The sequence below is a fragment of the Triticum aestivum genome, chromosome 4A (assembly GCF_018294505.1).
Source record: "Triticum aestivum cultivar Chinese Spring chromosome 4A, IWGSC CS RefSeq v2.1, whole genome shotgun sequence".
In the NCBI taxonomy this organism is placed as follows: domain Eukaryota; kingdom Viridiplantae; phylum Streptophyta; class Magnoliopsida; order Poales; family Poaceae; genus Triticum; species Triticum aestivum.
Window position 1 is genome coordinate 429,858,939 of NC_057803.1, and position 15,420 is coordinate 429,874,358.

Consider the following 15,420-nt stretch of genomic DNA (forward strand, 5'->3'; position numbering starts at 1 on the left):
CATTACCGTCAGCGTCAGTCTTTTTCTTGAAGATCCATTTATTCTCGATGGCTTGCCGATCATCGGGCAAGTAAACCAAAGTCCACACTTTGTTCTCATACATGGATCCCATCTCAGATTTCATGGCCTCAAGCCATTTTGTGGAATCTGGGCTCATCATCGCTTCCTCATAGTTCGTAGGTTCGTCATGGTCAAGTAACATGACCTACAGAACAGGATTACCATACCACTCTGGTGCGGATCTTACTCTAGTTGACCTACGAGGTTCGGTAGTAACTTGATATGAAGTTACATGATCTTCATCATTAGCTTCCTCACTAATTGGTGTAGGAGTCACAGGAACAGATTTCTGTGATGAACTACTTTCCAATAAGGGAGCAGGTACAGTTACCTCATCAAGTTCTACCTTCCTCCCACTCACTTCTTTGGAGAGAAACTCCTTCTCTACAAAGGATCCATTCTTAGCAACAAATCCCTTGCCTTCGGATCTGTGATAGAAGGTGTATCCAACAGTCTCCTTTGGGTATCCTATAAAGACACATTTCTCCGATTTGGGTTTGAGCTTATCATGTTGAACCTTTTTTCACATAAGCATCGCAGCCCCAAACTTTAAGAAACGACAACTTTGGTTTCTTGCCAAACCACAGTTCATAAGGCGTCGTCTCAACGGATTTAGATGGTGCCCTATTTAACGTGAATGCAGCCGTCTCTAAAGCATAACCCCAAAATGATAGCGGTAAATCAGTAAGAGACATCATAGATCGTACCATATCTAGTAAAGTATGATTACGACATTCAGACACACCATTACGCTTTGGTGTTCCGGGTGGCATGAGTTGCGAAACTATTCCGCATTGTTTCAAATGAGGACCAAACACGTAACTCAAATATTCTTCTCTACGATCAGATCATAGAAACTTTATTTTCTTGTTACAATGGTTTTCCACTTCACTCTGAAATTCTTTGAACTTTTCAAATGTGTCAGACTTATGTTTCATCAAGTAGATATACCCATATCTTCTCAAATCATCTGTGAAGGTGAGAATATAACGATACCCGCCGCGAGCCTCAATATTCATCGGACCACACACATCAGTATGTATGATTTCCAACAAATCTGTTGCTCGCTCCATAGTTTTGGAGAACGGCGTTTTAGTCATCTTGCCCATTAGGCACGGTTCGCAAGTACCAAGTGATTCATAATCAAGTGATTCCAAAAGTCCATCAGAATGGAGTTTCTTCGTGCGCTTTACACCAATATGACCTAAACGGCAGTGCCACAAATAAGTTGCACTATCATTATCAACTCTGCATCTTTTAGCTTCAATATTATGAATATGTGTATCACTACTATCGAGATTCATCAAAAATAGACCACTCTTCAAGGGTGCATGACCATAAAAGATATTACTCATATAAATAGAACAACCATTATTCTCGGATTTAAATGAATAAACGTCTCACATTAAACAAGATCAGATATAATGTTCATGATCAACGCTGGCACCAAATAACAATTATCCAGGTCTAAAACTAATCCCGAAGGTAGATGTAGAGGTAGCGTGCCGACTGCGACCACATCGACTTTGGAACCATTTCCCATGCGCATCGTCACCTCGTCCTTAGCCAATCTACGCTTAATCTGTAGCCCCTATTTCGAGTTGCAAATATTAGCAAAAGAACCAGTATCAAATACACAAGTGCTACTGGGAGCATTAGTAAGGTACACATCAATAACATGTATATCACATATACCTTTGTTCACCTTGCCATCCTTCTTATCCGCCAAATACTTGGGGCAGTTCCGCTTCCAGTGACCAGTCCCTTTGCAGTAGAAGCACTCAGTCTCAGGTTTAGGTCCAGACTTGGGCTTCTTCACTTGAGCAGCAACTTGCTTGCCGTTCTTCTTGAAGTTCCCCTTCTTCCCTTTACCCTTTTTCTTGAAACTAGTGGTGTTGTTGACCATCAACACTTGATGCTCCTTCTTGATTTCTACCTCCGCAGCCATTAGCATTACGAAGAGCTCGGGAATCGTCTTATCCATCCCTTGCATATTACAGTTCATCACGGAGCTCTTGTAGCTTGGTGGCAGTGATTGAAGAACTCTGTCAATGACACTATCAACAGGAAGATTAACTCCTAGTTGAGTCAGGTGGTTATGGTACCCAGACATTCTGAGTATATGTTCACTAACAGAACTACTCTCCTCCATCTTGCAGCTGTAGAACTTATTGGAGACTTCATATCTCTCAATCCGGGCATTTGCTTGAAATATTAAATTCCACTCCTGGAACATATCATATGCTCCATGACGTTCAAAACGTCGTTGAAGTCCCGGTTCTAAGCCGTAAAGCATGGCACACTGAACTATCAAGTAGTCATCAGCTTTGCTCTGCCAGACGTTCATAACATCTGGTGGTTCTCCTGCAGTGGGTTTGGCACCTAGCGGTGCTTCCAGGACGTAATTCTTCTGTGCAACAATGAGGATAATCCTCAAGTTACGGACCCATTCCGTGTAATTGCTACCATCATCTTTCAACTTTTCTTTCTCAAGGAACGCATTAAAATTCAACGGAACAACAGCACGGGCCATCTATCTAAAACAACATAGACATGCAAAATACTATCAGGTACTAAGTTCATGATAAATTAAAGTTCAATTAATCATATTACTAAAGAACTCCCAATTAGACAGACATCCCTCTAATCATCTAAGTGATCACGTGATCCATATTAACTAAACCATGTCCGATCATCACGTGAGATGGCGTAGTTTTCAATGTTGAACATCACTATGTTGCCATATCTACTATATGATTCACGCTCGACCTTTCGGTCTTAGTGTTCCGAGGCCATATCTGCATATGCTAGGCTTGTCAAGTTTAACCCAAGTATTCTGCATGTGCAAAACTGGCTTGCACCTTTTGTGTGTGAACGTAGAGCTTATCACACCCGATCATCACGTGGTGTCTCGGCACGACGAACTTTCGCAACAGTGCATACTCAGGGAGAACACATATACCTTGAAATTTAGTGAGAGATCATCTTATAATGCTACCGTCGATCTAAGAAAAATAAGATGCATAAAAGATAAACATCACATGTAATCAATATAAGTAATATGATATGGCCATCATCATCTTGTGCCTGTGATCTCCATCTCCAAAGCACCGTCATGATCACCATCGTCACCGGCTAGACACCTTGATCTTCATCGAAGCATCGTTGTCGTCACGCCATCTATTGCCTCCACGACTATCGCTACCGCTTAGTGATAAAGTAAAGAAATTACATGGTGATTGTATTTCATACAATAAAGCGACAACCATATGGCTCCTGTTAGTTGCCGATAACTGTGTTCAAAACATGATCATCTCATACAATAAAATTTAGCATCATGTCTTGACCATATCGCATCACAACATGCCCTGCAAAAACAAGTTAGATGTCCTCTACTTTGTTCATGTAAGTTTTACGTGGCTGCTACAGGCTGAGCAAGAACCATTCTTACCTACGTATCAAAAACCACAACGCAGTATAGTGATTCCTTTTTGATCTTCAGAAAGAACCCTGTTCATTGAATCCGGTTCAACTAAAGCTGGAAAAACAGACACCCACTAGCCACCTGTGTGTGAAGCACGTCAGTAGAACCAGTCTCGCGTAAACGTACGTGTAATGTCGGTCTGGGCCGCTTCATCCAACAATGCCGCTGAATCAAGAATCAACTAGTGATGGCAAGCAATATGTATATACCCACGCCCATAACTCCTTTGTGTTCTACTCGTGCATATAACATCTACGCATAAACCTGGCTCAGATGCCACTGTTGGGGAACATAGTAATTTCAAAAAAAATCTTACGCACATGCAAGATCATCGTAATGCATAGCAGCGAGAGGGGAGAGTATCGTCCACGTACCATCGTAGACCGTAAGCGGAAGCGCTATGAGAACGCGGTTGATGTAGTGATACGTCTTCACGATCCGACCGATCCAAGTACCGAACGCACGGCACCTCCGAGTTCAGCACACATTCAGCTCGATGACGTCCCACAAACTCCGATCCAGCAGAGCTTCACGGGAGAGTTCCGTCCGCACGACGACGTGATGATGGTGATGATGTTGCTACCGATGCAGGGCTTCGCCTATGCACTGCTACAATATGATCAAGGTGGATTATGGTGGAGGGGGGCACCGCACACGACTTGGAACAATCAACTTGTGTGTCTTTGGGTGCCCCCCTGCCCCCGCATATAAAGGAGCAAGGGGGAGGCCGGCCGGCCTTGGTGCGCCCCAAGGAGAGGAGGAATCCTCCTCCTAGTAGGAGTAGGATTCATCCTTTCCTAGTCCTACTAGGATGGGGGAAGGGGGAAGGAAAGAGAGGGAGAGGGAGTGGGAAAGAGGGGCCGTGCCCCCTCCCCTAATCCAATTCGGACTCCTCATGGGAGGGGGTGCGCCACCTCCTAGGCTGCAGCTCTCTCTCTCCCCTCAGGCCCACTAAGGCCCAGTACTTCCCCGGGGGGTTCCGGTAACCCCTCCTGCACTTTGGTTTTTCTCCGAAACCATCTGGAACACTTCCGGTGTCCGAATATAGCCGTCCTATATATCAATCTTTACATCTCGACAATTTCGAGACTCCTCGTCATGTCTGTGATCGCATCCGGGACTCCGAACTACCTTCGGTACATCAAAACACATAAACTCATAATACCGATTGTCACCGAACTTTAAGCGTGCGGACCCTACGGGTTCGAGAACTATGTAGACATGACCGAGACTCGTCTCCGGTCAATAACCAATAGCGGAACCTGGATGCTCATATTGGTTCCTACATATTCTATGAAGATCTTTATCGGTCAAACCGCATAACAACATACGTTGTTCCCTTTGTCATCGGTATGTTACTTTCCCGAGATTCGATCGTCGGTATCCTCATACCTAGTTCAATCTCATTACCGGCAAGTCTCTTTACTCATTCCGTAATACATCATCCCACAACTAACTCATTAGTCACAATGCTTGCAAGGCTTATAGTGATGTGTATTACCGAGAGGGCCCAGAGATACCTCTCCGACAATCGGAGTGACAAATCCTAATCTCGATCTATGCCAACTCAACAAGTACCATCGGAGACACCTGTAGAGCAACTTTATAATCACCTAGTTATGTTGTGACGTTTGGTAGCACACAAAGTGTTCCTCCGGTATTCGGGAGTTGCATATTCTCATAGTCATAGGAACATGTATAAGTCATGAAGAAAGCAATAGCAACAAACTAAACGTTCATCGTGCTAAGCTAACGGAATGGGTCAAGTCAATCACATCATTCTCTAATGATGTGATCCCGCTAATCAGATAACAACTCATGTCTATGGTTAGGAAACATAACCATCATTGATTCAACGAGCTAGTCAAGTAGAGGCAAACTAGTGACACTTCTGTTTGTCTATGTATTCACACATGTACTAAGTTTCCGGTTAATACAATTCTAGCATGAATAATAAACATTTATCATGATATAAGGAAATATAAATAACAACTTTATTATTGCCTCTAGGGAATATTTCCTTCAACAACGCCCCATCCCACACCACCTCGCCTTTTTCAACAAGTAAGTGTGTCGAACCCAACGAGGAGATACAGGTAGAATTTGTATTCTCTTCAAGTTCTATCGACCACAGATACAACTCTATGCACACCAATGTTTACTTTATATAGAAACAAGTAATAAAACTAGAAGTACTTTGTAGGTGTTATAGGATAGGTTTGCAAGATAATAAATAATGTGAAAAATAAAAGTTAGGTGTTGTTTTAATATAAATAACAACTAAGTTAGTATAGCGAGTGTGCAAAAGTGGTGGTAGGATTTGCAAAATTTTCCTAGGCAATTGATAACTAGATCATTAATCATTATTGCAATTTTTATGAGGGAGAGGTATGAGCTAACATACTTCACGCACTTGGATCATATGAACTTATGATTGGAACTCTAGCAAGCATCCGCAACTACTAAAGATCATTAAAGTAAAACCCAATCATAGCATTAAGTAACATGTCCTCTTTACTCCCATGCGCTACAACCCCCTTACTCAGGTTAAAACTTCTGTCACTATAAAAGAATCATGAACATGTTGCAACACCCTATATCGGGAATCCCCCACATGTGTGTGGCATGGAAGGCACTATAAGACAACACCAACATTAAGCTTGGGGATGCTTGATACGTCTCCAACGTATCTATATTTTTTTATTGTTTCATGCTATTATATTATCAATCTTGGATGCTTTATATGCATCTATATGCTATTTTATATCAATTTTTGGGACTAACATATTAATGTAATGCCCAGTGCTAGTTCTCGTTTTTTGCTTGTTTCTGGATTTTCAGAAAATTAGTACCAGACGAAGTCCAACCACAATAAAACTTTACAGTGATTTTTTGGACTAGAGGGACCCTAAAAGGTTCGGGGGGAGGCCAGAAGAGCTAGGGGAGAGCCACGAGCTCATAGGGCGCGCCCTTGAGCTCGCGGGCCCCCTATAGCACTCCTTGACCTCCACCTCTTTAAATCCCCAAATACTCCCAAACCAATAGAGAGCCACCCGAAACACTTTTTTCGCCACCACAAGCTTCTGTTCTTTTGGGATCCCATCTGGAGGCCTTTTCCTACACTTTGCCGGAGGGGAATCGATCACGGAGGGCTTCTACATCATTCTTGCTGCCTTTTGATGATACGTGAGTAGTTCACCACAGACCTATGGGTCCATAGCTAGTAGCTAGATGGCTTTTTCTCTCTCTTTGATCTTCAATACCATATGCTCGATCTTCTTGGAGTTCTATCCAATGTAATCTTCTTTTTGCGGTGTGTTTGTTGTGATCCGGTGAATTGTGGATTTATGATCAGATTATTCATTGAAAGTAATTGAGTCTTTTCTGAACTTTATTATGCATGATTGTTGTAGCTTTGTATTTCTCTCCAGTCTATCCGTTTGGTTTGGCCAACTAGATTGATTTATCTCAATGGGAGTGGTGCTTTGTAATGGGTTCAATCCTACGGTGCTCTATATCCCAATGACATAGTAGGGGACAAGACACATATTTGTATTGTTCTCATTAAGGATAAAATGACAGAGTTTATTCATATTGATTGTGTTTACTTTGTCTACATCATGTCATCTTGCTTAAGGCGTTACTCCGTTTGTCATGAACTTAATACCATAGATGCATATTGGATAGCGGTTGATTGGTGGAGTAATAGTAGTAGATGCATGCAGGAGTCAGTCTACTTATCTCGGACGTGATGCCTATATACATGATCATTGTCGTGAATATGTCATAACTATACGCTTTTCCATCAATTGCCCAACATTAATTTGTTCACCCATCGTATGCTGTGTTTGAGAGAGAAGGCTCTAGTGAAAACTATGGCCCCCCGGGTCTACTTCAACCATATTATAAAATCAAAAATACAGTGCTGCAATTTATTTACTTTTATTTTACTTTGTAATTTACCCATCTACCTATACAAGATTTGATCCTTGCAAGTAATGAGTTCAAGGAGATTGACAACCCTTTTGCCCATGTTGGGTGCAATTATTTGCTTTTAGGTGCTGGAGACGGGAATTTGCGTGGTTCTTCTATTGGTTTGATAAACCTTGGTTCTCACAGAAGGAAATACTTATCTCTACTGTATCGCATCTCCCCTCCTCTTCGGGAAAAAACCCAACGCGGCTCACAAGTAGCACACCTCCCACGGAGTGATAAAATTTAGGTCATTCATTTGAGGGAAATTTGTTACTGTCCTACAAAAAATCTGCGTTTGGAGGCCCAACAAAGTCTATAAGAAGAAAGTTGCATAGTAGAAATCACATCTCATCAACATTGCATCAACATCATATTATTTTAATTAATTTGAATAATTTATTTCTCCATTTGTTAAATGGTGAATAAATAAATCCCTTCTCCCTTTTGATGTTCTAGTCCGAGACTCACCCCCGAAGGATCATATTGCACACTTTTTGTGATATTTGAAAGCTAACCAGATAATATCAGGATTTTAGCACAACCCTAGCTAGCACTTGTAGCCCATACTCATTCATTTAAGTGAATGAAGATATTTCCAAGTTCACTAGTTAAAAATTTCGAATTGAACGAGTTATTTTGCATGGCCTCGTTATAGTATAGAGGGGGCACATATAAAGTTCCATGTTATTTAGAATTCATTTGATGCCCGAACATTTAAATATTAGGGCGCTACAATAGGTTAAATAATTAAATAAATTGCTATTAAAACTGCTAAGAAGGCAGCTCCCTTTCCTCCATCATAAACCCCGCCTGTAGCACCTAGTCCTCTACCCCCGGTATATAAGGCAAAACCCTCTCTTCTTACTAAGGCAAATCCTTCATTTTTAGGAGAGTAACCCCCCCCCCTTCCTACCACAACTGCCACTCTAGCCACTTCCCTCTCCATCTAATCTCCCCCACCTGAAACCCTTGTCCCACGATCTGCACCGTCGATCTAGACTATTCGATCCAAATCGAGCAACTCCTAGCCTCCCCCACCAACTGCAGCCCCCCGACCATCCGACGTGGCTTGCCCAGGCCCTCTAAGCCCATCTAGGGCCCGAGGAACCGCCGACACCCAAGACATTGCATACATCCGCCAGGGGAGGGCTTGTGCCCACCTAGGCAACTGCAAGGGCTGCCACAGAGCTCCTCTGAAGAGCCTACCCCGCGCTCCTCCTGATCTTCGTAAGCTGCCGTCGCCGCCGGGACCTCCTTCCCCGCCCCTATGTCCTCCTCCTTCCCTCTCTTTCTTCTTCACTTTGTTCCCTGCCCCTCTCACCTCTGCTTCTCTCTGACATTGAACAGATGCGAAGACTGAGACGCGGCACTCTTGGCCGGCCCAGAGCTTTAGTGACGGCTCTAGTGACCAGTGGTGTCCGTTGTGGACCGGCATTAATACGACGCGGGGAGCGGAGTTGTGGCCACGTGGGAGATCTTTTTGGATGGAACCAAGGTGTCGGCATACGTGATGGCGGTCCGGATGCCCGTAAATCTCCCCTGGTTTGCGTGACTTCGGACAAGCGAACAATTTCATGGACCGATAGGGGTACCGTGGTGGATGGCTCGCATCGTTCGAACAACTCGGTTGGCATGTTTACGGCCGTTTTGAGGTTCCCGTTGGAGATGAGCTTTAGAATGTCCGGCTCCCTGCCCCGGTTGCAAGTTTGTACAGGAAACCAGTCCAGTGGCACTCGGGCCTTGACAGAGGTGAAGCGCATGGTTATGGATCAATCAAAGTAGACGCAAGATTCAGGAATACATGGAGACAATTTCACACCCGAGAGGTAGAAACAATGATTCTTTGTATTGCTTCCAGTTTCATAATCGTTTGCAGTGCGTAGAACAATTTTAGTAATCAGGTGCAGTTCTAATTCCTCTCTCCACCTTTGCGGAGACAGTGTCTGGCACCATGAAAATCCAATTCCAAACTATCCAACACTTGCTGTTGACATCCATGGCTATTGTCCGAATCCTTAGCCACTACACTGCTAGTTGTTCGACCCCCAGCGTGACCAGGTGGGTTAGCTCGCCGATCGTCAGCGTGTGCTCGCCCACGGGGATCCTTCGGACCCCGTCCCGGTCGGCCACGCTGAGTTCGTTGCAGACGTCGAGGCCCATCTCCACGCGGACCACGCCGCCGGCGGGAACGTGCACCTTCTCGAACACAACCAGCTGACGAGCGGGCGCGCCGTGGGCCGCGGCGGCCGCAGCCGGAGGGGACGCGTACACGAGCACCGTATGCGCGCCGTCCCGGTCTCCGACGTTCTTCACGACCACGTGGACCGGGATGCCCTCGCACCGCGCGTGCGAGACACGCACATCGGCGGCGGCATGGCCAAGATGCTTCGTCGTGTTGAGGGAGGAGGCGGCGGCGGCGTGGTGACCGGCAAGCTGGACGGTGAGTTGCGCCGGCGCGTGCGCGAGCGTGTGGGTGAACTTGGTGTAGCTGAGGCCGTGTCCAAACGGGTGGATGGTCGGGCCAGTGTAGAACCGATACGTCCGTCCGGGGTACCCCCTCGCCGGGTCGGCGCGCATCACCATGTTTGTCATCGGCGCCTTCTGCAGGTAATCCTGTGGGTACCATGTCACCGGCAGCTTCCCTCCTGCACCAATTCCAATCCAAAACCTATCAAACTCGTGTCCTTGCTTCAATTTTTGGTAAATTTTGTCATCTGAAATTCGATCCGGACTTGAATCATTCAAATAGACACTGTCTAAGTGTACATACCTGGGTTGTGGTGACCGAAGATTACATCGGCGATCGCCTGCCCGCCGGCCTGGCCGGGGTACCCTGCCCACAGGATGCCAGCGATCTTCCGGTCGTTCTGCGCGAAGGCAATGTCGACGGGCCCGCCGGACATGAGGACGAGGATCACCGGCCCTTTGGAGGCCTTCGCCACAGCGGAGACGAGCTCCGCCTGGCGACCAGGAAGGAGCAGGCTTGTCCGGTCCAGGCCCTCGGCCTCGACCTTCTGATCGAGGCCGAGCAGGACGACGGTGGCGTCAGCACGACGGGCCGCGTCGACGGCAGCGGCGATCGGCTGGTTGCCGCCTTGGCATGCCACGTCGGTGCAGCCCGCCTGGTGTAATGTGGTCTTCACGTACCTGCCGATGCCCTGCAGCGGCGTGGTGTACCGGCACGGCTGACCGGCGTAGTTCCCGATCATGGCCACGGTAGCCTGGGAGTGCGGGCCGACGAAGGCGACTGTGTGGTGCGCGGCTCGTGAGAGCGGCAGCGCGGCGCCGTCGTTCTTGAGGAGCACGACGCTCTGCCTCGCCGCCTCCAGCGCCAGCTCTTGGTGCGCGGGCGTGCACACGTGCTGCGGGCCGAGGTGGCCGAACGGCTGCGTGGCCAGATCGCCGTCGTACATCCCGAGGCGCATCTGCACGATAACGGTGTTGGTGACGGCGGCGTCGATGTCGGCGTCGGACACCTTCCGCTGCGCGACGGCGCCCTCGGTGTAGACGGCCAGGAAGGGGCCGCAGTCGAGGTCGAGGCCGGCCCGGAGCGTGGCGGCGACGGCGTCCTCGTGGGTCCTGGTGTAGTGCTGGTCGCGGTAGAAGACGTCGACGGAGTCGCAGTCAGAGACGATGTACCCCTCGAGGTGCCAGTTGCCCCTGATGGTGCCGCGGAGGAAGGACTCGTCGGCGCAGGTGGGCACGCCGTTGACCTGGTTATAGGAGCACATGACGCTGGCGGCGCGGCCGTCGACGACACAGGAGCGGAAGGGGACGTTGAAGGTGTCCTCGAGGTCCTGCGGCGTGACGATGGCGTTGAAGTAGAAGCGGTCGGTGCCGGACCAGCTGTCGAGGTCGTAGGCCGTGAAGTGTTTGCAGCAGGCGGCGGTCTTGAGACGCGTGTGGCCGCCGTGGCGACCTGCGCCCCCGTAGGGCTGCTGGAGGCCGCGGACATAGGCGGCGGCGTAGCGGCCGGAGACGGCGGGGTCCTCGCCGGGTGTCTCCTGGCCGCGGCCCCACCGCGGGTCGCGGAAGATGTTCACGTTGGGGCTCCAGAAGGTCAAGCCCGCCTGACCGCCGTTGTACATCGCTCACCCCTCGTCTGACACCGCCTGCATGCACCATGTACGTGGACGTATGTTAACACCAAAATTGTGGCAATTTTTTTAGTAGTACAAGAAAGAATGGTACTCCTATTTCAAAAATGGACTGAAAATTGTGGCAATTGAGTACTGCAAAGTTATCTAGGAGTATTACTCCTATTTCAAGAATGGACTGAAACTTAAAAATAAAACTTTCTGACAACCGCGCAATGCAAGGCATGATCAAATGTGAAAGAGAAATACTCGTCCCAGCAAGAGGAATCTGGCTGGCAATGGCACGGATGTCTATGCGGGATCATATCTTTGCCTCTCTCAATCCTCTCAATCACGTGGGTAGGCTGGAAGGATGATGTACTACGTGCTGTCCCTGTCATGTCAAGTTACGATGCACGTGGTTCAGTGGATTCACAGACCAGAAGACACGAGTCCAAGGCCCGGCATCAACTTGCTTCAAGTCTGCACGCAGCAACTCGTTAGACGGGTTTAGAGGAATTTTATAGGAATTTTAGATGATAGGATTTTTATAGAATTTTTTCTTTTAAAATCCTTTGGTTCATAGGAATGGATTTCTATTTCTACATAGGATTGATTTTTATCCTCCACATTTCATTTTCATAGAAAACTAAAAAAAACCTAGACTCAATGAAAAAATTCCTTTGGTGTCAACCAAATGACATCTTGTTTCCTATTCCTATTCATAGGATTTGAGATACATGTCATCTCATTTCCTACAAAATTACTATTCCTATGATAATCCTATCCTATGAACCAAAAGAAACCTATCATTGTGTAATCTCGAATCATAGAGTTTAACATCCAACTGAATGCATTAACATCGCAGGATTTTAAAGGTTTTATGTATGCACGTTTGGATTTATTAGGTTCCCTTTCATTTTGACTCAAAATTTGATCATGAATTTAACTAATAAAATATAAATGACATCTCACAAAACTTATACCATAGAAAACCTCTTTTAAACAAAATCTAACAATATACTTTGTGTAACACATGCTTTATATATTTTTTTAGTCCAGTACTTGATCAAATTTGGATCTAAAGTACAAGAGGGCCTAATAAATCCAGACGAAGATAGTAGCAAAAAGTCTCCATTGTCTTAAAAACGATTGAAGGCAGTACGCCTTGTGCGAAAAGCAGATAGGCGGCAACAGTGTCGCTGGCTAGCAGGTGGAGTACTTCCCACCAAGAAGCCAACAACTACTGAGCTACGAACCCAGATATTAGCACCGTCGCGTAGTATTAGATCGATTTTGAAAGCAACAGTGATTAGGCTATTTCCGTTTCCGCGGACACGGCCGCTTGATTTCCCAAATTACACGCCGAGATCTGATTAGCTAGAGACATAGCAGTCCTGATCTGGGTGGCTAGGCTGGCTTGCACATGGCTGCACGGAACATCTTGTACCATTGGCCAACCAGGAATTCCACCCACCAACCCATTCCTATCTGCTAGTAGTACAAAAATCTGGACACTGCACTCTACTAGTAGATCTGTTCATCACTCTACTAGTATTTGGCTCCTAGATGACGATGACACTGTATGGCAGCAAGTGTAGCATATATGCGGCTGGGCTGAACTGAAACCAAGTCCTGCAGCATAAGCTAGATTTGTCTTCTTTTTCCTTTTCTTTCCAGTTTAGACGAATAAATGCCACTAGATTTGTCTTAAAGTGCCCTTATAAAAAGGTTAAAGGCAACCACTTGCAAAAGGGCATCCGGATTGTTTGCCTTTCCTGGCTCATCATCACACATGTTGTAGTAGGCTCCACGCCTAAATAATTACACTGTGCTAACACCAGTAGTACCCTCCCTACCCTATCCATCTACCAATCATCCACACCACTTGATGCTACTACTCTACTACTTGCTGGCCGGTGCATACTCGTTAGTTGGCTGAATCTACGACACAATTTGCAAAAACAAAAACAAAAAACTGAGCCTACACTACACTAAGTTTACTGAAAACTGGGAGAATTTCGTGAGCAACAAATAAGAGAGTTGTTTAGGTTTTTTTTCCGATAAAGGACGATTTTATTATCTCAAATGTAGCATCAAGCGGATACAAAACATTATGAGTAACACCCAGCCTCTGCATAACTAGGATGCACATAGCCAAACACCAAAGTCTGACACTAAAAAAAGTAAGAAAACCGACAATACGACAACAGTAGAGTCCTATGGACCGACACTTTGCCTATGTCGAACTCGGCGGTGGATGGATCCGGAGGTTATGCTGCCACCCATGTTGGGAAAAAACCTCCATAGCCGCCTGCTCCAACCGCGTACACACCGCCTTGAACAGCGGTTGGTGCTCCGCCTGTTGTAGCGTAGACCACGTACTAAGCGAGTGCGTACAACGGAAAATAACCTGCAGAGGAGAAGCATTTTTGTCATTAAAAATCAAATCATTTCTACATAGCCAAAGCGACCATAGTAAGGCATATGACTGTTGTGCGTGCATTTTGTGTATTAATCTCTCGGCAAGGTAAACAACATACGTGCAGCTTGCCACGTGACTCTGCACGGTAGGATTCTGCTTTGAGATTGGTGCCATGAATCGTCAGCGAGGTCAGAAGAAAAGGAAGGAACTGCTCTGCCCGAGACAGGCGCGGTGCGCAGCGAGAGGGACACGGACAAGCAAGAGTTCACGTGCTCGCATACCAAACAGGAACATTAGAGAGCGCTCAGGTACTGTTGTGAACTCATTCTAAATTCATATTGGTGTAATATCTACTATATTCCAACTTCCCTATGGTTCATACCCTCCGATACTACTCATAGATTCATCAAAATAAGCAAACAACATAATGAAAACATAATCTGTCAAAAACAGAACAGTCTGTAGTAATCTGTAACTCTCGAACACTTCTGTAACTCCAAAAATCCTAAGAAATTAGGAAGTCCTAGGCAATTTCTTTATTGATCTACTACAGTTGGAATTTGTATTTTATCTCTCTTTGGTAAAAATGAAAATTATTTTTGTGAGTGCATACTTTCTGTTTTTATCAGCAAGATTAAACAATAATCACCCAAGAAGATCCTAAAGGCTTTACTTGGCACAATCACTAATTAAAACATAAAAAACACAATAATAACATAAGATAGATGAATTATTTATTACTAAACAGGAGCAACAAGCAAAGAACAAAAATATAATTGGGTTGCCTCCCAACAAGCGCTATCGTTTAACGCCCCTAGCTAGGCATGATGATTTCAATGATGCTCACATCTATACCACTATATAGTGTGCCAATAGCTCCACATATTAATCGTTGGATATGCCGATCCAACGGTCAAGAGATGGCAAATCCGAGCATTATCATCCGTTGGATAAAGTTTTCAACTCATAGGATTTTGCCATGTGGCCTTCTAATTGAACCCCCAACTCTACCATCTCATGTGTTCTAGAAGCATCTATCGACATGCTTATCTGATACTCTAATAAAAAGGGACTAGAACAATCTGGATTCTAGAGAGGTAAGAACCAAGTTGGATCTTGTCCAAAACAATTCTAGGAAAGGAAATACATATTCAAATGTATTTTCCCATGCTTTTTATATACATTTAAATGACGTGAAAATCACGTACAATTTACTAGTAAAAGATAAGAATTGAAACATCAAGAGAGCAAACAACTTATGGGAACAAGAATCAACTTGCATAGGAAAGTAAAACAAGCATAGCTTCAAGATTTTCAACACATAGAGAGAAAATTTGATATTATTGCAATTCCTACAAGCATATATTCCTCCCTCATAATAATTTTCAGTAGCATCATGA

The 15,420-nt window shown here is 45.5% G+C and overlaps 1 protein-coding gene across 3 annotated transcripts; it reads right to left on the reverse strand.

The window, feature by feature from the left end:
- Positions 1-9,341: 9,341 nt before the first annotated feature.
- On the reverse strand, positions 9,342-12,059 carry LOC123086223 (probable beta-D-xylosidase 2). Of its 3 annotated transcripts, none has more exons than XM_044507934.1 (3): positions 11,866-12,059; positions 10,290-11,631; positions 9,342-10,164 (listed from the first exon to the last, which is right to left on the reverse strand). In XM_044507934.1, the coding sequence occupies exons 2-3, from the start codon at positions 11,605-11,607 to the stop codon at positions 9,542-9,544; spliced, it is 1,941 nt and encodes a 646-aa protein (XP_044363869.1). In that variant the 5' UTR covers positions 11,608-11,631; positions 11,866-12,059; the 3' UTR covers positions 9,342-9,541. The 3 variants fall into 3 exon arrangements, with proteins under 3 accessions (XP_044363869.1, XP_044363868.1, XP_044363867.1); XM_044507933.1 differs by having other exon boundaries at positions 11,826-12,059; XM_044507932.1 differs by having other exon boundaries at positions 10,290-12,059.
- Positions 12,060-15,420: the final 3,361 nt, after the last annotated feature.